The 25,747-nt window shown below is 50.7% G+C and overlaps 1 protein-coding gene across 1 annotated transcript; it reads left to right on the forward strand.

The window, feature by feature from the left end:
* The first annotated feature begins 19,646 nt into the window (after window positions 1-19,646).
* On the forward strand, window positions 19,647-24,447 carry WFIKKN2 (WAP, follistatin/kazal, immunoglobulin, kunitz and netrin domain containing 2). The gene is made up of 2 exons (XM_003414617.4): window positions 19,647-19,995; window positions 22,927-24,447. The coding sequence occupies exons 1-2, from the start codon at window positions 19,792-19,794 to the stop codon at window positions 24,445-24,447; spliced, it is 1,725 nt and encodes a 574-aa protein (XP_003414665.1). The 5' UTR covers window positions 19,647-19,791.
* The last annotated feature ends 1,300 nt before the right edge of the window (window positions 24,448-25,747 follow it).

Below are 25,747 nucleotides of genomic sequence, written 5' to 3' on the forward strand. Positions count from 1 at the left end.
TATTATTCATTTTTTCCATCCACATTTTCAGCCCAATTTTTCCGTCACCTTAAAAGAAGCTCATTGCCTCCTGAGCAGTGGCCGCCTCTCTCCTCTTCCCTCCCACCTCTGGTAACCACTGATAAACTTTGGACTCTATACATGTGTGTTCTAGATATTTCATATAAGTGGTAGCATACAATATTCGTCCCTTTGTGACTGACTTACTTCGCCCAGTATAATGTTTTCAAGGCTCATCCAAGTTGTAAGCTGTATCAGGGCTTCATTTCTCTTTATGGCTGAGTAATATTCCATTGTACGTATGTACCACGTTTTGATTATCTAATCATCTGTTAATGGGCATTTAGGTCGTTTCCACCTTTTGGCTATTGTGACTACTGCTGCAGCGAACATCGGCGTACATGTATCAGTTTGTGTTCCTGCTTTCAATACTTTTGAGTATGTACCTACCAGTGGAATTGCTGGATCCCGTGGTAACTCTGTTTAAGTTTTTGAGGAACCTCCAAACTACAACCTTGATATTTACAATGATGATGATGATGACCAATAATTTTTATTGTTTCCAAGTTCCAGGCACAGCTCCTAAGTGCTTTATATTTCTTAATTAAATCTCCAAAATATCCCTATGGGGTTGTCGTTATTAGGTACCATCGAGTTGCTTCCGACTCATAGCCACCCCATGTGACAGAGTAGAGCTGCCCCACAGGGTTTTTTGTTATTGCTGAGACTATCCACAGCAAAACATACCCCAATTCAACTGTTTCTACAGGTGCAATTCAATGACATTGACTACATTCTTCAAGTTGTGTAGCATTCTTACCCTCATTTTCCTCCTCCATTAACATAAATTCACTGTCCTCTAAGATTCCTGTCTAATCTTTTGAGTTGCTATTGTCAATTTGATCCCATACAGATAGTTATTAAAAGAGCATAATGCTCAAGGCAGACTTTTTTTTTTTAACTAATTAAGCTATTGTTTGATTTTAAGAAGACTTCAGGGGATTTTTTTTTTCTTGTACTTTAGATGAAGATTTACAGAACAAACAGTGCACATATCGTTCTGTGACATTGGTTACCAACCCCAAAACATGTCAACACTCTCCCCTTCTCAACCTCGGGCTTTCTATTACCAGCTTTCCTGTCTCCTCCTGCCTTCTTGTCCTTGTCCCTGGGCTGGTGTGCCCCATAAATCTTGTTTTGTTTCTTGGGCCTGTCTAATCTTTGACTGAAAGGTAGACTTCAGGAGTGACTTCATTACTGAGCTAAAAGGACCCCAGGGGCCATACTCCGGAGGTTTCTCCAGTCTCTGTCAGACTAGTAAGCCTGGTCTTTTTTTGTGAGTTAGAATTTTGTTCTACGTTTTTCTTCAGCTCTGTACGGGACCCTCTAATGTGATCAGACCAGTCAGTGGTGGTAGACACTATCTAGTTGTGCTGGACCCAGTCTGCTAGAGGCTGTGGTAGTTGTGGTCCACTAGTCCTTTGGACTAATCTTTCCCTTGTGTCTTTGGTTTTCTTCACTCACCCTTGCTCCAGACGAGGTGAGACCAGTGGAGTATCTTAGATGGCCCCTCACAAGCTTTTAAGACCCTAGATGCTGCTCACCAAAGTAGAATATAGAACATTTTCTTTATGGACTATGTTATGCCAGTTGAGCTAGATGTTCCCAAGACCATGGTCCTTATGGATATTTTTGGTTTAATGTTTAAAGGTTATCTCAGGGCAATAGTTTCAGGGGTTCATCTAGCCTCCATGGCTCCAGAAAGTCTGAAGTCCGTGAGAATTTGAAATTCCGTTCTGCATTTTCCCTGTTTTGATCAAGGTTCTTCTACAGAATCTTTGTTCAAACTGTTCAGTAATGGTAGCCAGGCACCATCCCGTTCTGGTCTCATGGCGAAGGAGGCAGTTGTTCATGGAGGCAATTAGCCACACATTCCATATCCTCCTCCTCCATAGGATTTTCTTAGCTGTAATCTTCACAGAAGTAGACGGCCAGGTCTTTCTCCCACAGGGCTGTTGGGTGGGTTCAAACCACCAATATTTTGATTAGCAGCTGAGCACTTAACCATTGCACCACCAGGACATCCCTATGAGATAACTATTATTGCTATCCCGTTTTACAGATAAGAAAACTAAGATTGATATGAAATGTTATATTTTATATGGGAAACACAGATTGTAGAAAGCATGACAATAAGAAAATTCTCATCTTTTTATCTGGAGTGCCTTGACACCACGTGGAGAAAATGCCACTTACAATAGAGGCTAGAAAAGAGTGGAATTTAATCGTACTTGGGACATTTGCCTGGAGAGTTAGACCAGCAGGGCTCTGTGGAGCCCATGAGTTCATGAACATTCTTCAGCTTTTTTTCCTCAGCACAAAGTAAGCACCATATTTCAATAACCACAATTTTTTTTTTTTTTTTTGACCAAGGTAATTGCTTGGGCCATTGTTCCCTTTTAAAGAAGACTAAACAGAAGATTTGTGTAATTGTCATTCCTCAGGTCACACCCCCAAAGGAAAGACACTTTCTGATTCCACAGTTTGTTATGAGGAGGAGTGAGGGGAAGTTGCTAATCCGACAAAGACAGTTGCGCTCAGTGCTACCTTTGCTGTGTCCCTACCCAATTTAACACACACAGAAGACCTGGCCAGACAGAGCTGGGCCAGGTGCCTATCTGCCTTTGGGAAGCACAGTCCTCAGATCAGCTGGCTCAGAGGCGGCACTGCCCAAGCCGGTAACTCCATCAAGGCCGCACTGGGCAGCACCCAAGGATGTTTTCCATGTGGATGGTGACCCCACCCCCCGCAGGATCCCATTCATAAGCCATTAAAAGGTACAGGTGTGTGTAGGCGGGAGGGGATCCCACAGGCTGAAGGTCGACCTACCAGGTGCCAAACTGTCCAAAGAGCAGCTGGAAAAGTTCCTTGTGTTCTTTGACCTCCAGGGTCTTGACAAAGCTGTGTGCCCCAGAGGTCCAGCTTTATGAAGATTTGCGCTCATGGAGTTGGTCCAGGAAGCCTGAAGTTAAATGAAACACCTAGAGGTCCCACTGAGTTATTACTTGGAGGCTGTGGTCATCTGGGCAAAAGCGGAGCTCCCAATTCTCTGTTTCAGAGCCCCTGGCCTTGAGGCAGCAGAGGGCTGGTGATGTCAGAATTCTTTGGGTTGAAAGTGACAGAAACCCAATATGAAGAAGCTTAAGCATGAGGGAGGATTTACTGGAATTAACCAACAAACTGGGGAAGGGGGGATCTTCGCTCTCAGACACAGCAGCATCCAGGACCCAAGCCCCACCAGGACTCTCTATTCTCTCCACTCTGCTTCTCTCTCTCCCTCCATCCAGCTTATCTCTCCCTCTACGGACTGTGCTTCTCCACTTTGTGGGACACATCAAGAGCTACGAGCCTCTGTATCAATTAGAATTCCAGGGTGGCATTGCAGCCCCACCTGGTTGGAATAGTGGGAGAAGCAGTTTCCAAGACAAGGGTGGGTGGTTTCCTGAAGAGGGAAAAACTGGACAGACCAAAAGATGGTTTGCCTTTCACTGAGAACTCCATTTTATCATTGCCACATTCTGCTCTGTGTTGGGTTAAGGCCAAGCTCTGCTTGATTTGGCCCAGAAGCTCATGGGCCTATGGGCACACCTATGGACCACTCAGAGGTGATGATGGAGGGTCTAGTGGTGGTGCTGTGGGCTCCAGGCAGGAAATGTCAAGAAACAGGATCCCCTGGTGGGATGTGAGGGAGATCCCTGCTGTGCACACCTGAGTCAGGATCTCATAGGTACAACTGCGCAGAGACAATTGCATGAGCCCCTGGGCCCCTGGGTGAGGTTGCCCTTTCTCACAAAGTGGATTGGGTTGGGTGGGCGTCTCAACCTGCTGGACCAGAACTAGTTTATAAAGCTCCTCCAAAACTCCTGAAGAAGCCCTGGTGGCACAATGATTAAGCGCTCAGCTGCTAACTAAATGGTTGACAGTTCGAACCCACCCAGCAGCTCCAAGGGAGAAAAACCTAGCCTTCTGCTTCCATAAAGATTACAGCCAAGAAAACCCTTTGGGGCAGTTCTACTCTGTCACATGGGGTCACTGTGAGTCAGAATTGACTTGACAGCACCCATCAACAACAACAATAATACCCCTGAGTGTGTATCTGGAGAGTGGTTCCTAAGAGCTTCTACCTCTGGCTAGACGGGGGCTCTCAGTGGCAGTGCAGAGTAGGCCTCACTGGTTGCCTTGTCATCAGGGACCAGGTGATTTTGCAGAAAGCAGCCCAACACTGCCTGTGGTAGGCAGAATAACCACCCCCAAAGACGGCCAGGTCCTAATCCTTGGAGCCTATGAATATGTTACCTGCCATGGCAAAAAGGCTTTTCAGGCGTGGCTAAGTTAAGGATCTTGAGCTGGGGGGGAGTAGACTGGATAATCCAGGCAGGCCCTATATAATTGCAAATGTCCTTAAAGGTAAAAGAGGGAGACAGAAGAAAGAGGCAGGGGGAGACTGACTACAGAAGAGGTTGGGATGAACCTACGTGATGTGAGGAGGACTCAACCCGCCATTGCTGACTTTGAAGATGGAGGAAGAGGGCCACACCAAAGAATACAGGTGACCTCTAGAAGCTGGAAAAGGTAAGGAAATGGATTCTTCCTTAGAGGCCCAAGAAGGAACACAATCCTGCCAACATCTTAATTTTAGCCCAGTAAGCCCACTTTGAATTGACTTCCAGAACTGTAAGATAATAAATTTGTGTTACCTTAAGCCATTAAGTTTGTGGTGACTTGTTACTGCTGCCACAGGAAACTAATACACTGCCTATACCAGGTACCCACACATAATGCACCCTCCACGATCCTCTCAAGGTAGATCTCGAGTCTTCCGCTGGCTCCACAACTCGCTGCACACGTGTGCAAAGTTTCATAGCAGCTACAGCTGCCACCCAGCTGCCCCCTCACAACCTCATGAGCAAGGTGTCCTAGCTGAGCCCGGGCCAGGCAACGATACTTCTAGTGAGAGGAAATAGTCTCCCACACTTCTATTTGTTTCTTCTAATTTACATGGAGGTCAGGGAAACACCTGGGAACAAATGGAGCTGGGGTTTTGAGAGCCATCATGGATATGGAAACACACCCAATGGATTAGAGCCAGGTTTGAGGCTGGGACAATGGGAACTTGCCTAAGAGAAGAAGCTGACGTGGAGGGACCAAGGTGTGATGGTGGCAGGGAAGTGTTAGAACCTCACCTTGGGAGGAAGCTGCTCCCAGAGCCCACCTCAACCTGGGTACCCAGGGAAAATGGCTGTGATTTATGCAATCTGGGAGATCTATAGGCTTTGAGCACAGACGTCTTTGCTTAACACCGAGGGAAGGAGTGTGCACCCTCCCTTTGTAAAATTGCGTTTACCTGACAACACGGGAAAGTCTACAATGACAGCAGGGGCACTTGGGGCCAGAGTGGGTGACTGGGGTGAGGCCGGGGGTCTCAGCATGGTGAATCATGTTGCCTCTGTGGATCACACAGGCTGGGGTAAAGCAGAAAGAGTGCTTTTCCTCACTTTGAGACGGGGCTTTGGTGCCTTTCTGGATCTCTCAGCAGTGGTGGCCAGAATCATGGATGTGAGATCCCAGTTTGGAGCAACTCTTCAGAGGAGCTGTCGGGCCGGGATCTGTGCAGCCCTGATTGGACATGGGCTGTGATGACCAGGATGTATTCGGGGTACATGTAAGTAATGCAGGGGTCCCCAGAAATATTACAGAAGGTCCTTATAAAAGACAGGCCTCCCTACAACTCAACAACAAAAATAACAAGCAACCCAATTAAAAAATTGGCAAAGGATTTGAATAGACATTTCTCTAAAGAAGATATATAAATGGCCAATAAGCACATGAGAAGGTGCTCAACACCATTAGTTGTTGTAGTTGTTAGGTGTTGTCGAGTCAGTTCCAACTCACAGAGACCCTATATTCAACGGAACAAAACACTGCCTGGTCTTGCTCCACCCTCACAATCGTTGTTATACTTAAGCCCACTGTTTCAGCCACTGTGTCAATCCATCTCATTGAGGGTCTTCCTCTTTTTCACTGACCCTCTACTTTACCAAGCACGATGTCCTTCTCCAGGGACTGCTCCCTCCTGACAACATGTGATCAGTCATTAGGGAAATGTCAATCAAAACTAGAATAAGTTACCATCTTTCATATTGTATGGCTCTATTTATATGAAATATCCAGAACAGGCAAATCCATAGAAACAGAAAACAGTTTGTTGGTTGCCAGGGGCTGGAAAAGAGGGGAAAATAGGGAGTGACTACTTAATGGGTATAGGGTTTCATTTTGGGGTGATGAAAGAGCTCTGGAACTAAATAGCGATGTTTGCATAACACTGTGGATGTACTCGATGTCACTGAATTATATACTTTAAAATGGTTGATGTTATGTTATGTGTATTTTACCACACACACACACACACAAGACCTCTCTCCAAGCAAACCCATGGAGGCTTGAAGCATCAAGTCTCACGTGAGGATGTTACTGGAACTACAAATGGGTTCCCTGTTGGAAAGCTGAGACACCCATGGTACACAGGCCACAGGTCTGTCATGGGGTGAGTATGGGGAGGGTTTGCAGGAGTGCCATCTGACTGGGCCCTCCTGTTTACAAAAGGAATCCCTGGGTGGTGCAAACTGTTAATAGGCTTGGCTGTTAACCAAAAGGTTGGAGATTTGAGTCCACCGAAGGTCCTTCAGAAGAAAAGCCTGAGGGGATCTACTTCTAAAATATTAGCCACTAAGGCGTCTGAGGTCTTAAATGCTAACAAACGGCCATCTAAGATGTATCAATTGGTCTCAACCCACCTGGATCAAAGGGGAATGAAGAACACCAAGATCACATGATAACCATGAGCCCAAGAGACAGAAAGGGCCACATAAACCAGAGACAGGCACATCCTGAGACCAGAAGAGCTACATGGTGCCCAGCCACAACCGATGACTGCCCTGACAGGGAGCACAACAGAGAACGCCTGAGGGAGCAGGAGATCAGTGGGATGCAGACCCCAAATTCTCATAAAAAGACCAGACTTCATGGTCTGACTGAGACTAGAGGAATCCCGGTGGTCATGGTTCCCAAACCTTCTGTTGGCCCAGGACAGGAACCATTCCCAAAGACAACTCATCATACATGGAAGGGACTGGACAATGGGTTGGAAAGAGATGCTGACGAAGAGTGAGCTACTTGTATCAGGTGGACACTTGGGACTATGTCGGCATCTCCTGTCTGGAGGGGAGATGGGAGGGTAGAGAGGGTTAGAAACTGGCAAAATCGTCACGAAAAGAGAGACTGGAAGGAGGGAGTGGGCTGACTCATTAGGGGGAGAGTAAGTGGGAGTATGTAGTAAGGTGTATATACGCTTATATGCGACAGACTGACCTGATTTGTAAACTTTCAATTAAAGCACAATAAAAATTATTAAAAATAAATAAAATAAATTCCTGGGAGTAGGAAAAAAAAAAAAAAAGATCAGCCACTGAAAGCCCTATTGGGCATAGTTCTACTCTGGCACACATGGGATCCCCATGAGTCGGAACTGACTGGACAGCAACTGCTACTGGTCACATTTACTAAGGTTCTTAGACTGCGATTTTGGAGGTTCCCTGTAAAAAAAAAAAAATTTTCTTTTTTTTTTTTTGTAAGCAACATTGTCCATCCAGAAGCAGAGAGGCCCTGGTAGGATTGGGAGAAGGGTCTTGCACAACCTTGAGTGTGTGTCCTGTCCTAGGCCACAATGCCTGTCCTGCACTGTGAATAAGTAATGGTAAAAAAAAAAATGGTTACACACTTGTAACTATCTATACACAGCATCATTCTGTTGTAGGCTATTTTTAAAAGATTTCAGCCTATAGGTCACCAGTGTGACACAGGCTGAATAATGGTCTCCAGAGATAACGGCTCCTCATCCCTGGAACCTGTAAATATTACCTTATATGGCAAAAGATGGGATCTTGAGATGGAGAAATTGTCCAGGATTATCCAAAAACAAAACAAAATAAAAACCCCATTGCTGTGGAGTCAATTCTGACTCACGGCGACCCCATGTGTTACAGAGTAGAACTGCTCCATAGGGTTTTCTTGACTGTAATCTTTACAGGGAAACCCTAGTGGCTCTAGTAGTTAAGAGCTAGGGCTGCTAACCAAAAGGTCCCCAGTTCAAATCCACCAGGTGGTCCTTGGAAACTCTATGGGGGAGTTCTACTCTGTCCAAACGGTTGCTATGAGTTAGAATCGACGGCAACAGGTTTGGTTTTTGTTTTGTTTTGTTTTGTTTTAGTCTTTACAGAAGCAGGTCCCCAGTACTTTCTTTTGCAGTGCTGCTGGGTGGGTAAGAACAGCCAACCTTTAGGTTAGTAGTAAAGTGCAAACTGTTTGCACCACCCACTGAGCCCTGGGATTATCCAGGTGGGCCCTAACAGCAATCACAAGTGTTGTTATAAGAGGGAGGCCGAGACTCGAGCAAGGGGACCAGGGAATGCTGGCACCACTGTCGCCTCTTTCTCATTCATCTGCAACAGGGAGGAAGCCACAGGGCAGCTCCATGGAACAGAGTCGCCAAGTGTATATGCTGGGTATGAAGTGGTTAAACTTGGGCTGCTGCAGGGGTAGGGAAGAGGGGATTAACGTGGAGTCAGTGGCTCCCTGCACAGTGGAGAGACCTTTTTAGTTGTCATTCATCTGGAAAGTTGCTCTCTTCCTGCCATAAATCAGGGTGGTCTACACAGCTCCTCCTACTACAAGGCAGAGAGAAGCCGCCCAGGTAGCTGGAAGCCACAGCAGGCGCCTTCCCCAGGGGGTCTGGGGGAGAGGAAGCATCTCAACCCACTTATCCAGGTGGGTTAGGGTTAGAGTTAGAAAGAGCAACGGCCAGGGCCACGGAAGTACACAGAGAGGGCTCTGCGTATGACCAAGTCTGAATTTTAAGAAATTGATGGCAGAGGCTAAAAAGTTTCTACCAGGCTGTCCTGAGGTCTGTTCCTCCTCTCTGACATACTCCATTGCTAAGGTTGGAGCTTAAAGGCCACCCAGAGGTGCCTCAGAAGAAAAGTCTGGTGACATACTTCTGAAAAACCAGCCGTTGAAAACCCTATGGAGCACAGTTCTCCTCAGATACAAAAGGGTTCGCCATGAGTCAGAAACGACTTGCTGGCAGCTTTTTTTTGTTTGTTTTTAGAAAGAGCAGGTGGGGGAAGAGTTAAAATGCCTCCCCCTCTGGGTGTGTCATATCTCCGGGGAGGCTGGCACTGCTGTGCCAAGCTGTGACCATGAGGAGGGACATGGCAGCTTGGCGAGGAAGGTGTGACAGCTCTGCGGACGCTCTTGGTTGGTCACATCCATCATCCTGGGGCAGGGCAGGGGAGGGTGGGGTGGGAAGAGCCAGAGAGACCCTGGGCGAGGTCTAGAGGTGACTTCTAGTGACAATGACACCGAGGGACCCCCTGAGGAGCTGGAGAGGAGATAAAGGAGCCACTCAGGAGCAAGACTCGCTTAACAAGGAGGACGCAGAGAAGTGGGCATGCAAGAGAGATTTGGAAGGCAATATCAACAGGACTCGATGGTCACTGGGCTATAGAGGGTGGAGAAAAGAGAAGCGTGACAGATTTTCCTTACAGTAAAGAACAACCTCCTCCTCATCACGGACCACAAAGCCTTACATGCTGTGTCTCCAGCCACCTCTCCAGACACACCTTTCCCTCAGGACCTCCTGTTCTCTAAAATTCAGTCGTGTCACAGTTTGGCTACCCAGGGTTTGCTCTGTCTTCTCCCCTCAGCCCTGCCAGCCCACTCCCTGGAGCTCACCATATGTGGGAGAATTCACGATTACTTGAAATGCCCTGAAATCCCTTGTCGAAAGAAACTTGGTAGAGACTTTCCCAAGATTGACAAAAATGCTAAACATTTTCACTTTGGTACCAATAAGAATTGCAAAAGTGAAAAAACTTTTCCTAAATTCTCAGAATAAAAAGACTGCACTGTCCAGTCCAAGTTGGAGCAGCCGTGTCTCTTTCTTTTTTGTTATTACTGTGATAAAATACGCATAACATAAAACTGGCTATTTTAGCCATTTTAACTTGTTCATTTCAGTGGCGTTTTAGTGTGTTTGCAATGTTGTGCAATCATCACAGCTATCTAGTTCCAAAATATCTTCATCACCCCAAAAAGAAACCCACCATGCCCATCAAGCAGTCACTCCTCCCCCAGCCCCTGGCAAGCACTAATCTGCTTTCTATGGACTTGCCTATTCTAGACATTTCAAATAAGTGGAGTCATACGATCTGTAGCCTTTGTGTCTGGTTTCCTTCACTTACGCCATTTTCAAGGTCCATCCATGTTGTAGCTTGTATCGGCACTGGATTCCTTTTTTATATGGTTAAAAAATATTTCATTGCATTGATGAACCACACTGTCATAGCTGTCCTTGGAGGAACTGGAGGGGAGTAGAGTCTCCATGTGGGTGTATGTGTTCTGGGGGCTGGAAAACACGACCAGGAGCACAAGTGATGCCGGGCTTCTCGGGGGAGGCGGTGCAGCTGCTGGAAGCACCTGCTAACCCCACCTGTGGTTTCCCAAACCTGTGGGGAGGGTCCAAGGGGCTGTAGGAGCAAGGGATTCTGGCAGGACACTCAGCTCAGGCCGACAGTCACAGGTCATTACGACTGAACGTGTATCACACCTGGGCCTCTACCTCCAGAGCCAGCACATTCTCCATCACCCAGGGGAGACAGGAGGCCCCTTTGTGTGGTTTGCGGGAATCGGTTTGTCCTGTACCCCGACCTGTAGCATCACTTCTGTGCCCACTTGCCGCTTCCCTTGCCCAGCAGAGGGCGCTGGGACAAGTCCAGTTGCAAGAGGCTGTCTACTTCTGGGGTAGGGTGAATTTCTCTCTTGCTGCCATGTTTTCTTCCGCAGTTTACTTCACAAATGTTTGAGTGATGGAAACCTTGCTGTTGGGGAGTGCTGAGCCATCCCCAGTTCAAGTCTGCAGCCAGTGGGAGTGTGTGAAAAGACAAATAAATGCCTGGACCCTACCCCAGTGGGATCAGGACAGATTTAACAAGCTCTCCAGGTAACTCTCAGGTGCACCGGGCGCAACCCTCCTTCGACTTCATACCCAGAGGAGGAGAATTCATCTCTTGAATCGTGAATAAAAAAAAAAAAAATTCTAGGATGCTAAAACTTTCTGCAGACTGTATAGATCTGCCTTCTAAGTTACAGCTTCCAGTCTGAGGTCCATGTCTCCTTTTTACCAATCCATTCAGAGTGGTGGCTTTATTCTGTGGGCCATATCTACAGAATCTCCACTTCTCTGTCAGTTTGCGGCAATGTGGTAGCTTGTACGTTGCTATGATGCTGGAAGCTATGACACTGGTATTTCAAATACCATCAGGGTCACGCATGGTGGGCAGGTTTCAGTGACGCTTCCTGACTAAGATAGACTAGGAAGAAAGGCCCGGTGATCTACTTTTGAAAATCAGCCAATGAAAACTCTCTAGGTCACAACAAAATATTGTCTGCTATAGTGCTGGAAGATGAGCCCCTAGATTAGAAGGCAACGATGGACTCAAGCATGCCAATGATCGTAAAGATGGCACAGGACCAGGAAGTGTTTTGTTCTGTTATACATAAGATTGCAGGTTGGAGCTGACTTGATGGAAACAAGCAATAATAGTTTAGTGTTCGAGATTTTTTTTCATTTATGATTCCAGAAATATAAAATAATTAACTATGAGTTGAAATAGACTCAACAGCACCTAACAACAACAACTGGATATACTAATAAGGTCTTGTTAAAAACAAACAAACAAACCCATTGCTTGTGAGTCGATTCTGACTCATAATGACCCTATAAGACAGAGTAGAGCTTCCCCATAGGGTTTCCAAGGAGCACCAGGTGGATTTGAACTGCTGGCCTTTTGGTTAACAGCCAAGCTCTTAACCACTGCACCACCAGGGCTCCAAGGTCTTGCTTAGGACTTCCCTAATTCTTCTCTAATTGATCCATTATGGAAATGTGTATACAAATTATCTGTAGGTGCTGGGAGTTGGAAGTCTGGCTGAAGCCCTGTGGTCTAAGCTCTGTTCTCCAATCAAGTTCTAACTTACTAGAGAGGCTCTGCACTGGGAGAGAGCTCAGATACCAAGTGACTAAGGATTAAGGAATATGGTACTGTACTTTATGTCCCAATTGGCTGTTGTCTTTTGTGTGTACACTCCCTCCATGGGAAACCCCAGAGGGGTGGGGGATTAGTCATAGGATCAGGCATCGAACTCTCATCCCAGCATCCTAATACCCTCAACCCTCAGTGGTGGGCTCTTTGTCTCCCCTCATCCTCACATACCTGCTGCCACTTTGGGCAGGTTGGCAGATTCAAGGTCACTGCCATGCATTAAAACGTGAGGGCATGAAAGTGCTGACTCCCTTAATTAGGTGTCTCCTGCCTTCTCTTCATCCTCTAGCTTGCTCCCACTTCCCTGCTGCTGACTCCAGAGTTAGGAGTAAAAAAAAAATAGAATTAGGAGTAGTGCCTCTCAAATCTTCCGGGAAGTACCTCCTGCCACCTGCCGTGATGCCTGCCCACTGGACTCAGGGTTAGAGAAGCTACTGATGAATGGGCCCAGCCCATTTTCTGCCCCTACTCTGTTCATCAGTATCCCCAACCATCCTGTCATGAAATGGACAGTAGCTTTCCAACACTCACTTGTTTCATAATTGATTCTCTCTTTTTTTAATGCATAATATTTTTTTGTCACGCTATTTACATCTGTGAATCGTAACTGATTCGTATGTTTTCAATCTTGTTGCAAGCTAGAGCCGTGACTAACCAATATATTTATTCTTGAGGTCTATCTTCTCACTTAGCTGCACACTGGGTATTTTTTCCCCTAAACCCACACCCCCGACACCTACCCAAAACAGAGATCAAAGTGCAAAGGAAACCTTTTCTTAAATGAAAGTAAAATCAGGGGTTCCTTCCAGGGGTGGTGTAGGCATGGGTCAGGAATTCTTCCCCCGGAATCGTGCTTGGAATGGTGTGAACTCACTCTGCTGCAGGCACCGTGACCGTCTTCCAGGTCCACGAATGCTCCCGCCACCTTCTACCTCAGAGCCTTTGCATGTGCTGTTCCCTCTTTGCCCTGCTGTCTATGGTTTATCCTTCGCATCCCAGCTTCAATGTCATTTCCTTGGGAAGCCCTCTCTGACCCCTGTTCTAAATTGGATACAGGGCTCTGAACCCCCAACACTCTGCTCTGGAATCAGAGCTGGCCAGGTGTTTAGAGTCTACTCCAGGCGACATTCCAACCTTCATAGGTGGAAAGTGGACCAGGGAGTGGAGGGTGGCCTGGCCCCAGCTGCCTAGTATAAAAAAAAAAAAAAAAGTATCAAGCACCCTCTATATTTCCTTTTAAGCACCCGCCATAATCTGTTGTTTATATTCATTTGTTTATTTGTCTAATATCTGTATCCCACACCAAAACTTCAAATCCATGAAAATGGAAGCCACACAGTCTTATTTCTCAACATCTCCTCATCCCAAGTACACGACAGGGCACACAGTAAGCCAAAAACCAAACCCATTGCGTTGTTGAGTCACTTCCAATTTATAGCTTATGGGATAGAGTAGAACTGCCCCAGAGGGTTTCCAAGCCTGTAACTCTTTGTTGAAGCAGACTGCCACATCTTCGAATGACCAGCCTTTTGGTTAGCAGTCAAGTGCTTTAACAACTGCGCCACCAGGACTCCTTTAGGGCATGCAATAAGTCCTCAGAAATGTTTGCCAAGTACATGTATGAATAACCGATCACCTCCTCTGGCCTAGGGTCTGTTGATGGTGCTTTCCTTCAACCCTGCACTCCAGACCTCTCTGATGACCGTCTCTGGCCCCGGCTTGGAGGACAGTCCCAAGTGTTCCATCTTCTATCCAAAAGGCAACTCCGGCAGCATCCTTGGTTCTGAGTCCTGACTCATCATGAGCACTGAAGACAAGGTCAGCTCAATCTGGCCTTCACCACAGCCCCTTCATGGCTGTTTTGTTCATATATTACTATGAAACCACCCCCCAAAATTAGTGGTGTAAAGCAGAGCAGCCGGGAGGCCTTCTGCCTTCTGCAGTCCGTGTTTATCTTGGCTGAGAGCTGTTCAGGCTTTTTGAAGCCAATTCCATCAAGGCAAAGCTGGAGGAGACAGAACTTGGGCTCACAGAGGAGGGAGTGGGAAGGGGCCCCAGATGGGGAAGTGGAGGTGGTCACGTAGTGATGACTGACCAGGATGAGAGCCCAGGGCTCCTGACTCCTGGCCAGTGCTCAGCCCACTGTACTGTGGAGCTTCCCAGATAGGCAAGGAATTTGAGATGGGCTTGAATTCTACTCTGGACCGACACCCACCTTCTTCCAGGAAGGCATTTCAGGTCTCAAAGGTACCTGAAATTGTGCTGTACCAGGAGTGTGCTCCTCGACACATACAGATACACTCAGACACCTGTACTCCAGCTTCCTGGGACTCAGCCATGACAGCAGGGCCTCAAAGGAAGCCCGACTGGCCCAGAACCGTGGGCCATGCCACACCATGCCAGCCCGTAATTCTCAGGTCTTGATTCAGGGCTGCCTCCCTGGAGGCCAGTGCAGACCCTCCCATGTCCTGTTCCGCACAGATGCCAGGGGTCACGTGTCCCACAGCTGAAGGCCTCCCCTGCCGCCTCCACCATCTGCTGAGGCCCCAGTAATTATCCAAGGCCGGTGAAGTCTCGCTCTGAGGGGAGAGTTCATGCAGCCCTGTAATGTAACCCAGGCACTCGGCTGCTTGGGCAAGGGGTCCCCAACTGGGCAATGAGCCGGCTGCTTTATTCAATTCCCCGGCTTGGGTCTGACTAATCACTGAGGCAGCCTGGGCTTTCTGAGAACCCACCTGAGCTCCCTGGCAACAGGCTTGCTTCTTCCCAGCACCCCAACTCCTGCTCCTCAAATCCTTCTTCCTCCCCAAGTATACTTACCTGATGAGGATCAGGGCGGGAGGCCACAGAGGCTAGGTACCCTCATCCATCTGGGAGAAAGAGAGGCTGCCTCCGGTCCGGGGGGCCCAAGCAGGAGGATCGACCAGAATGGCTGCTGGGTTGGCTTTGTAGAGGCTACCCCATGGGGAGCAAGACCATCAACTCCCACCCCTCCCCTGTTTCCTAAACGTGCCCACTTCCTTCTCACCTTTCCTTTCTTGGCCCCAAGGAGGGAGGGCCTTGGCCAGGGAGGCCAGTCTGTAAGCCAGGCATTTGCAAGGAGAGGTATAGGAGACCGCCTTCACTACTGGTCTTGCAGACTCTTGCTCAGGCTTCAAGACCCACCCGTTTCACGTCTGTGCAGCAAGCAGCAAACCTGAGGCCCCCCCTCCTCTCTGCTCCCAGCCTTGTAAGGGCCTCCCATCCGGTGTTTATGGTCTTGTGTGCTGTTGATTCCCACTCATAGCAACCCTATAGGACGGAGTAGAACCGCCCCATAGGGTTTCCTAGGCTGTAATCTTTATGGGGGAGCCCTGCTGTCACAGTGGTTAAAGTGCTTGGCTGCTAACTGAAAGGTCGGCAGTTCAAACCCACCAGGACCTCTGTGGGAGAAAGACGTGGCAGTCTGTGTCTATAAAGATAACAGCCTTGGAAACCCTATGAGCTGTCCTACTCTGCCCAGTAGGGTCACTATGAGTCACAATCAACTTGACAGCAACAGGTTTGGGTTTTTTTTTGTTTTTTAATCTTTACAGGAGCAGATCCCCAGGTCTTTTCTTCCATGGAGTAGCTGATGGATTTGATCTGCCGACCTTCTGGTTTGCAGCCAAGCTCTTAACCACTGCACCACCAGGGCTCCTAACCCGTGTCTTTTTACAGGCTTGTTTCCTGGTCTGGACTGTGCCCTTTCTGTTGACTGGGACTGTTGTTTGTTTCTATGTACCCAGAACGTAGCACATAGTAGGTGCTTTAAAACACATTTGTGGAAGGAAATAAATGAGGGAAGGAGGGAGGAAATGCTATGAGAGGTAAGAGGCTTTGTCTGTGTGTGAGCAATGTGGGCATCTGTGACGCTGGCGTAGGTGTCTGTGTGGCCTTCTGTGTGGCCGTCCATGTGGCTGTCCGTGAGGCCATCCACGTGGCCACCATGTGTGTGGCTGAAGCCTCCGGCCTGGTTGATTTGGGAAATGGTGTCAACTGTGTTGTCAAGACCCTAGTGGCTCAGGAGTTGTTATGCTCAGCGTGAACCTGAGATCAAGGGTCACCCAGAGTTCACTATCTGGGTGTGACTCTGCTGGCTGCACCTAGAGTAGGTGTGAAAGGTCCATGGGCCCTCTGCTCTCGCAGTGGTGGAGGCCAGAGGCCTTCTGAGACAAAGGCAGAGCCGGAGATCTTCGTGACCTCTCACCCTGAGGGGCAAGAGTGGCTGAGCTGTGCCTGATGTCTGTGGGTAAGGGGTGGAAGGCAGGGAACACCCACAGCCCAGCCAGGCCTACCCAGCACAGGTTGTGCTCCCCAGCTCAAGGCCTGAGGAAGGGTAGGCCTGGTGGACGCTGGGAGTGGACAGCTGAGTCAGCCCAGCCAAGGACCCTCGTTTGGTACCAGGGATTGATGAGGCTGGGCCCTCACCACCCACCAGAGAGGAGTGTGGGGGAGACAGCATCAGACACAGACATAGAGGAGGCAGGGTGGCAGCGAGGAAGCCAGTTCTGAGGGACTCAGGCTGCGCCCGCTGAGGGAGGGGCCACATGGAGGAGACTTCAAAGCCTCCCAGAATGGCTTATAAACAAGCCTGTCTGGTGGGGCAGCAGCAGGGGCCGAGTGGGGGGGCCATTCTGGAAGGGCTGGGAGCTCGCTTGGGGCTGTGTGCAGAACATAGGATTGGGGTCAGGGAGGTGATGGTGGGAGCCGTGGCTCTGCCTCAGCTGGTGGACCCGGGGCAGGCCCAGTTTAAACTTTCTGTGACTCGGTTTCCTCTTCTGCACAACGAAGCTGGCAGAAACACCCCGCTGCCTGCCTCCTGGGGCTGGCGTGAGGGTCAGCAGTGATGATGTCGGTGAAAACGCTGTGTGGGCTCGGAGCCCTGATCAGATGTTATTTATTATTCTGAGCTGTGTTTTGGTGGGAGACTTGGACGGGCTGAGAGGGAGAGTCAGAGTGTTCTAGGGCCCCGTCTTCCCTGATGCTGTTTTGAGAGTTCTCAGAGCAGAGTGCCCAGAATGGGGCCCGGGGAGGGAGAAGCCCATGGTGTTCAACAGGACTGTGTTGGGCAGAGGGCTTTCTGCATCAGCTCTGAGTAGCTGGGGTAGGATGGACAAGTCTGCCTCAGCTTTTCTGATGACCCCCCCATCTCTGCTCTGTGCCGCCCTCCTCCCAACCCTTCATCCTGAGACTGCCACCTCAGCGGTGCCCCAGAAATCCGCCTCCTCTCCTTGGATCCTTGTCTTCGTGTCCTGGGGCTGTGACAATTTTTCCGAGTCTTGCTTAGAATGTGTCACTGTCCATTTCCCTTGGAGACATCAAAGAAGGCTGCTCCCTCCACCCGCAGCTCGCGAGCCACGTTCGTTCAAGCGCTGTGTTGAGGCCCCTGCTCTGAGCAGCTGGAACACGGGTTTATAAAATTACAGGGAATTCAAAGCAGCCGGCGTCGCCTGCTGTCTGGCTCCATTACTGGGAGCAGCCTCGGAGGGAAGTTTATTCCAATAATTTAAGGGATTAAGGTCTGACACCCTTCATTAGGTGTTTGACATGACCAGAAAAGGCAGGTCTTGCAGAAGGACCCACACGATGGGGAGGAATTAGCTCAGGCAAGGAGAAAGCAACATGCCACCCAGCTAGGGTGGAAAAAGGAATTAGGTTGCCTTTTTACAGTCAAATGAGGTGGTGAACTATAGCCCTGAAGGGGGAAGTGGAGCTGGAGGAATAAGGTGCCTGGGCTCAGGACTCTGTTTCCTCATCTGTAAAACGAGAGCGTTGCTGAGGCCTTTGAGGTCTCTTCCAGCTCTATCCTGGGGACACTCAACAACCCAGTTACTGGTTTGCTGTTTGGCCTTGAAAAGGCCCTATTTCTTTTGGGGAACTGTCTCCCTCCACCCTGATCCTACAGGGATCGAGTGACCAATGCAAAGACACTCAGGCCTGCTTGCTTTCCTGTGGCGTTTTGGCATTTTGGAGACAAGCCATTTCCTGCCAAGTGGTGGAGAAATCGCCCCTAGTCCCTAGCTCCTGCCCCTGCCTCCTGCCTCCTCCACAAATACAACCCTTGATGTTTCAAAAACTTCTTGTCCAGCCTGTACAAGCCAGAGTTTGTGCAGTTCTGACAGATCGGCGGGAAGAGGGTGGCTTCCAAAGGCCTCTGCCCACACCCAGGCAAGCTGGTTTCTCTGCTTCCTGTGTTAATGGTGGGACCCCAGAACTATGTGACACAGGGCAAGTTATCCAACCTCTGTGTGCATCCATTTCCTCAAACTGAACACAGAGGCACGGTTTGTTGTGAGGATGAAATGAAAGGATGCATATAGTAAAAAAGAAAATTATAGAGAGCCTGGCATACATAAAATAAGAGCCTCATAAATGTTATCTATTGTTATTTTGGCTCTGTGTGACCTTGGGCCAGTCACTTGCTCTCTCTGACCTTGAACATTTTCCTTTGCAAAATGAGGGAAAAATGGGGTCATGCCTGTGAAGTGCTGGGCACTCAGAAAGAGCTCCCTAATAGCAGCCATGATGGTCATTGGCGAGGGGAGCTGTCTTGTCCAGCTCACTCTTGAAACACTGTTAGCGTGTAGGTTTTCTTGGAGCCGACGAGTGTGTCAGCCCAGGAGCAAGGAATGTGATCCTTCCCGGCAGCCGGGGGAGCTGGAGCATATCTGGTATGTGTCTCTGGAATGATTTGGGGAAATTTCACCGAAGTTGGAACTTGAGACGCAAACGGCTTGGGACAGAGAGATACGGAGCTGTCCGCACGCACACCCCCTACAAAGGCCCTGCTGGTGGGGTAGGAGTCGGCTTACAGAGCACAGCGCTGCTCAAGCCCTCCCTGGAATGGCCGTGAACTTGTTGTTTTTCCACGTCATTTGCTCTCAAATGTACTATCAGGCCAGGCGATGCTAACCCGGCGGCTGCAGGTCCCTCCTTGTAACAAGCGATTGTGTGTTCTTTAGAGGTGGCCAAAGGGGAGGAGGGGGCCCGACCACAGGGAGGTAGGGTGGGGGAAAGGGAAACAAATCCCTTCTTTACAGGGAGCTTGCGTGTCCTGGAGCCAGCTTCCCCCAAAGCACATGCCATTTCTGGCCCTTGAAGGGGTTAAAGGCCTCCTGGAGCTCAAAAACAAGCAGGTGTCCCACCGTGCCAGATATAGCCGCCTAAACTGCTTCCAACTTTTTTTTTCCCCTTCTGCAACAAGTCTGCGATCGGCCACGGGGCAGAGGAGCCAGCAGCCTGCCTGTGACAGGCATCAGGTTAGCTCGCTCCCACTCGGGTGCGCCCAGGATATAAATCCAGCTGGGGCCCCTGCTGCGGCTCCACTCCGCACACTCAGGAGGGGAAGTTTCCTTCCTAAGACCTTTCTTTTATCTGAAGCCGGTAGCCCAGCAGGCCGCACTGACTCGGTGGAGGCAGCCTGAGGCACGAGGAAGCCTGCTGGGGTGGGGAGGGGCAGGTGTCTCTAGCCCCTGGAGAAGGAGAAGGCCCTAGTGGGCCCCAGCCCCTGGCATTGTCGCAGGGGAGGTCTTGGCCACTGCAGAACCACACCATGTGGGCCCTGGGGTGCCACCAGTTCTGGTCCCACTGGAGGCAGGTGATGGCGCTGCTGCTGCTGCTGCTTGGGGTACCCCCGCAAGGCGGGGCACTGCCACCCATCCGCTATTCCCATGCTGGCATCTGCCCTAACGACATGAACCCCAACCTCTGGGTAGATGCCCAGAGCACCTGCAAGCGGGAGTGTGAGACAGATCAGGTAAGTGGGTGTGTGATGCGGGGAGTGGGAGCCGTGGGGTATGCATGACTCGGGAGAGCCTGCAGGGCCCAGGAAAGCGGAGGCATCCACATGGAGTCATATCCGCCTGGTAACTCGGGAGCCCCAAAGAAGGGGCGGGTGTGATGTCCAAGTTCATCAGGGACTGGGAATCGTGGATTCCTCGCCTCCTGCTTGCTGAGACCTGCTATGAGCCAGCACTGTGCCAGGCTTATGGCGGGGACTGGTACTACATGTCAGCAAGGTGGGCATCAGCATCCCCTTTACAGGTGAGAGAACAGACACTCAGGAAGGTGCAGTGAGCCATGATGGAAGGGTGGGGCCCAGACCTGTCTGCCTGACCGCAAGGCTTATGCCCCATCCTGCCCTCCAGGCTGCCTTCTCAGGTGTTTGGACCCTAACCTGAGAGCAGACTGAGCTGGTGGTCAGGGCAATCAGGAACAGCTTGGCGTGACTGTCTTCAGGCCTCCCTGGTGGGGAGCAGACTAAGTTTCAACCTGCCAGTTCCTTGGTCCTCCAGTCCCTCCTGGTCACAGGACATGGCAGCAGGGCCAATTCTAGGGCAACACTCTCCTGGAGACACTTTTGGAGCTCCTGCTCTAGGGAGTGGTCACTCCCAGTCCAAGGGCCATTCCTGTCCACTCAGCCCAGGGGCTAGGGGCCCTCTGGCACCTGGCACCTGGCACCTGCCCCAGGCAGAGGCACTTCCTTCAAGGCCTGGACAGCTCTCTGGCAGCACCAACTCCCCTGGGGTTCCTGGGGCATGAGGGGTCATGAGAGACCCTGGTGCACCCTGTGCTTCTGCCAAACACATCTCACCCCAGGAGAGCTCAGGATCACCCTGGAGAGAGGAGGCCTCTGCCTCATGATGCCCAGAGGGCAACTCTCAGGCCAGATGCTCCAGTGGGCAGCGGTAGTACCGAGGGAGAGGAAGATAAGGAGCTGGAGAGGTTGTAGAGTGTTCCCATCCCGCAGAGGCCGTGCCGTTGGCCTGCTGCATTGGCGGGAAGCGTGTTTCAGGGCACAGTCTGGCCTGATAAAGCAGGTGGAACTTGGGGACATTGAGACTCTGGCTGATTTTATGTGTCTTGGGGAGAAGGGACCTGTATGAGGCTGGGAACTCAGACACCCCAGGTACATCCTGGGTCCTGATGCAAAGCTGCACCAATGATCCACTCTAGGTTTCCTGGTACCTGAGGACCCAGCTGTTGGGTTGGACCTCCTAGTCCTAAAGCAGCAGCCTGGCTAGAATCTCTTAAGGAACTGAATGACCCTCAGGCCAAGGAGCACTTTCTCTTGTCTGCTCCCAGCCCCCAATGCCCCACTGAGTCTCTCTCCTTCAGACCTTGGCTCTGAAATCTGCCCATCCCAGCCCCAAAGCCTCCCCTGGTGTGGCCTAGACGCCCATGCCAAACAAGGGCTGCAAAACAAAGTCCCTATTCTGAGCTGAAGGGGCGAAAACAGTAAACAAGTCAAGCAGGCTGGCTCCATGCAGCCGGGGCGGGGGGATATTCCCCCTCTTAGCCGATGTGGAATGTCAAAGAGGCTGAAATGAAAGTTGGAATGACGAGCGGCCAGCCCTATGTGGGGAGTAACTCACAGGGTTACTACCAGGGCGGAGGATTAGAAGCACTGCCCGCCTGCCCAGCGGGCACCACACGTTATTGTTGAAAACACCACGTGAAAACCTTGTTTGTGCCGGCTCCAGGCGCATGTTGCTAATTTCGAGGAATTAAACTAATGCCTTACGTGGCTCCACAGAAAATCAGAGGGGATTACAGCCTGGTAAATCCTCAATGACGGCCTTGTCGACCTTTGCCACACAAGGTTTTTATTTATTTATTTGTTTATTTTCTGCCATTGCTTTGAAGAGGATCCACAGTTTGGAAATTAGTGCCTAGGTCTGGTACAGCCCACAGTGGTGAGAGCTAGCATCCTGGCCTGTCACACCTGCCGTGACTCTTGGCTTTGGAAGAATCTGAATGGTGACGCAAATGGTTAAGCACTTAATTACTGACCAAAAGTTTGGTGGTTTGAATCCACCCAGAGGCACCTCAGAAGAAAGACCTGGCAATCTACTTCCAAAAGATCACAACCATTGAAAACCCTATGAAGCACAGTCCTACTCTGTCACACATGGGATTGCCATGAGCTGGAATCAACTCAAAGGCAACTTTTTTGCGGGGGGTCTCATCAGAACCTCTGTTCTCCATGTGGGTGTATGTCCTCGATGGGAGGAGAGGGGTTAGGGCCTCAAGCATCTGCCCCCGCGGTTTCTGATTTTTCCCTCTTTGAGGCTGGTCTGACCTCTTCAAGTTGACTAGGGTATTCTCACCCCAGTGGAAAAAAAGACAAAAAGGCAGGCTAACTTGTTGAAACCTAGACCCCATTTGTGGTAGCTATATGATGAAGAAAAAGCTACACCATTTCAGAATCTCATCTGCCTGGAGCTTGAAACCCTACCATTTTCCAACTGCGTAGACTTGGGTGTTGCCTCACCGGGCCTCCACATGCTCCTCTGTAAATTGGTAGTAAGAAAACCTCACAGAGGATTGGTATGTGGCTTGCCTCTTCCCACACTACTGGCTGTGTGGCCTTGGGCAAGTTACTTAACCTCTCTGAGCCTCAGGCCTCATCACTCGTAAAGTGAGGATAATGGCCACACCCACTTCGCAGGCTTGTGATGAACAGTAAGTAAATGGACAGACGTAAAGTTCCTAGGAGAGGGCCTGGCACATAGCAGGTGCCATGTATAGGTTAGCTATTATCTTCATCATCAAAATCTTCGGCTCATAGCCAGCACATGGTGATGAGCACATGTTAGTTTCCGCCCCCACTAACCAGGGTGGCTGCAGGGAACCTGTCCTCTCTTCCTTCCCCTCCCTGCTCAAGCCTCTCCATTACTCTTTCCAGGAGTGTGAGACCTATGAGAAGTGCTGCCCCAATGTGTGTGGAACTAAGAGCTGCGTGGCGGCCCGCTACATGGATGTGAAGGGGAAGAAGGGCCCGGTGGGCATGCCCAAGGAGGCCACGTGCGACCACTTCATGTGTCTGCAGCAGGGCTCCGAATGCGACATCTGGGATGGCCAACCTGTGTGTAAGTGCAAGGAGCGCTGCGAGAAGGAGCCCAGTTTCACCTGCGCCTCCGATGGCCTCACCTACTACAACCGCTGCTACATGGACGCGGAAGCCTGCTCCAAGGGCATCACGCTGGCTGTCGTCACCTGCCGCTACCACTTCACCTGGCCCAACACCAGCCCCCCACCGCCAGAGACCACTGTGCACCCCACCACAGCCTCCCCAGAGACCCCTGGGCTGGACACAGCAGCCCCAGCCCTGCTCAACCACCCTGTGCACCAGTCAGTCACCACAGGTGAGACCGTGAGCTTCCTCTGCGATGTGGTGGGCCGGCCCCGGCCTGAGATCACTTGGGAGAAGCAGCTGGAGGATCGGGAGAATGTGGTCATGCGGCCCAACCATGTGCGAGGCAACGTGGTGGTCACCAACATCGCCCAGCTGGTCATCTACAATGCCCAGCCCCAGGATGCTGGTATCTACACCTGCACAGCCCGGAATGCTGCCGGGGTCCTGCGGGCTGACTTCCCACTGTCAGTGATCAGGGCTGGCCAGGCCTCGGCCACTGCAGAGAGCATCACCAACGGCACAGCCTTCCCCACAGCCGAGTGTCTGAAGCCTCCCGACAGTGAGGACTGTGGTGAGGAGCAGACCCGCTGGCACTTCGACGCCCAGGCCAACAACTGCCTCACGTTCACCTTTGGCCACTGCCACCGAAACCGCAACCACTTCGAGACCTATGCGGCCTGTATGCTGGCCTGTATGAGCGGCCCAGTGGCTGTGTGCAGCCTGCCCGCCCTGCAGGGGCCCTGCAAGGCCTACGCACCACGCTGGGCCTACAATGGCCAGACAGGCCAGTGCCAGTCCTTTGTATACGGTGGCTGCGAGGGCAACGGCAACAATTTCGAGAGCCGTGAGGCCTGTGAGGAGTCCTGCCCCTTCCCACGGGGGAACCAGCGCTGCCGGGCCTGCAAGCCGCGGCAGAAGCTTGTCACCAGCTTCTGTAGGAGTGACTTTGTCATCTTGGGCCGAGTATCCGAGCTGACTGAAGAGCCCGACATGGGCCGTGCCCTGGTTACCGTGGATGAAGTCCTCAAGGATGAGAAGATGGGACTCAAGTTCCTGGGCCGGGAGCCTCTGGAGGTCACTCTGCTGCACGTGGACTGGGCCTGCCCCTGCCCCAATGTGACGGTGGGTGAGACACCGCTTATCATCATGGGTGAGGTGGATGGCGGCATGGCCATGCTGCGGCCCGACAGCTTCGTGGGCGCGTCGAGCACCCGGCGGGTCAGAAAGCTACGCGAGGTCATGCACAAGAAGACCTGTGACGTCCTCAAGGAGTTCTTGGGTGTGCATTGAGGTCCCCACCCCACCCCGGCCCCCATCCTGGTCCTCTTCCATCTACCCACCCCTAATGCCCCACAGTCAGCAAACTGGGCAAGGTCGGATAAGACAGGCTTGGGCCAACAGGTAAACATCTACCAACATCAGGAAAATGCCAGCAGAGGGTCCAGATCAACTTCTAGTCTTTGGGTTCGATAAGGGGTCCACATCTTTTTTAGCTGAGGAGAACAAAAGGAGATGTCTGTAGACACACGCAGTTATTCCTGACAGCCAGTCTGCTCAGGCATTATCCTCCCTTTGCAGGCCACCACCTCCTCTGGCTTGCCCAGCTGCTCATCCCCAGCCAGGCTCCCCAGCCAGGGTTCTAGAGATGTTGGCAGGCTGCATGGTGGTCACAGGAAGAGTTGAATGAATTGGGTTGCAAAAGTGGTAGGTGAGGAGAGAAATAAGGTCCCATGAACTCACCTAGACAAATTCACCACAGCCTGCTAGATCACTATGGCTAGGTACCACTTTATGTTAAGGGCTGCAGGTAGTAAAATAGTAGGAAGCAGAAAAGGCATGCTTAGTTAACCCAGCACACAACTTCCCTGAGTGGGGGCTGCTGGGACAAGATGCCTGTGCTTTGGGTCAAGTTGGCTGCAGTATCTGAGTTTACCAAAGCACCAACAGAATACATGTTCCTTCTTGGCTGTGTTGGTTTGTTGATTCAGTTCCATTCATTTCAACGCAATGGGTATTTCCTGAACACTTACTGTGTGCCAGGTACTATGGCCACAGAGCGATGCTAGACCCAGCTCAACTATAGCGACCAAACACAAATGTCCATGTGCTGGGGTTCCCCCAGAAGCAGACCATAGATTGCCCTCCCAGCTGTCAAATATGCCACTGGTTTTATTGGAAATAAAGCAGATAAAAGCCCCTGGATCTGTTTTGGTAGGAAGAGAAATAAAGAATAAGCGAGGGGTGGGGGAAGCAGTGAAGGTGTAAGAAGAAAGGGAGGAGGATAGCAGGCAGGCTTGAGAAGGAATGTTGCTCGATGCTGCCATCTGGTGGTGGCTTCAGGGTCCAGCAGGGACCGGGAGGGAAGCTCTGAAGTAGGCCTGGGATGGCAGGTTCCCGGATGTGGAGCTAGCTGGTGATTTTTTGTGTTTCCGGACTCCCCGTGCGGCCCGGCCACCCCATTATAAATAGAGGACTTGGGGAACCCACTGTCAGCTCTGCATCTGCCCCCTACTCCTTCCTCAGCCCTTCATCTGTCCGAGACCCTCCATAGCTGAAGAAGGTCGTGGCGTGGCGTCCTGGTTTCTTCCTC

This window comes from Loxodonta africana, chromosome 18 (genome assembly GCF_030014295.1).
Source record: "Loxodonta africana isolate mLoxAfr1 chromosome 18, mLoxAfr1.hap2, whole genome shotgun sequence".
Lineage (NCBI taxonomy): Eukaryota > Metazoa > Chordata > Mammalia > Proboscidea > Elephantidae > Loxodonta > Loxodonta africana.

What these genes read in the sequence shown, in the direction of transcription:
- WFIKKN2 (XM_003414617.4), top strand. Translation starts at nt 19,792, where the DNA reads ATGTGGGCCCTGGGGTGCCACCAGTTCTGGTCCCACTGGAGGCAGGTG. An exon ending in GGGAGTGTGAGACAGATCAG is followed by an intron (nt 19,996 to 22,926) that starts GTAAGTGGGTGT and finishes TACTCTTTCCAG; the next exon opens with GAGTGTGAGACCTATGAGAA.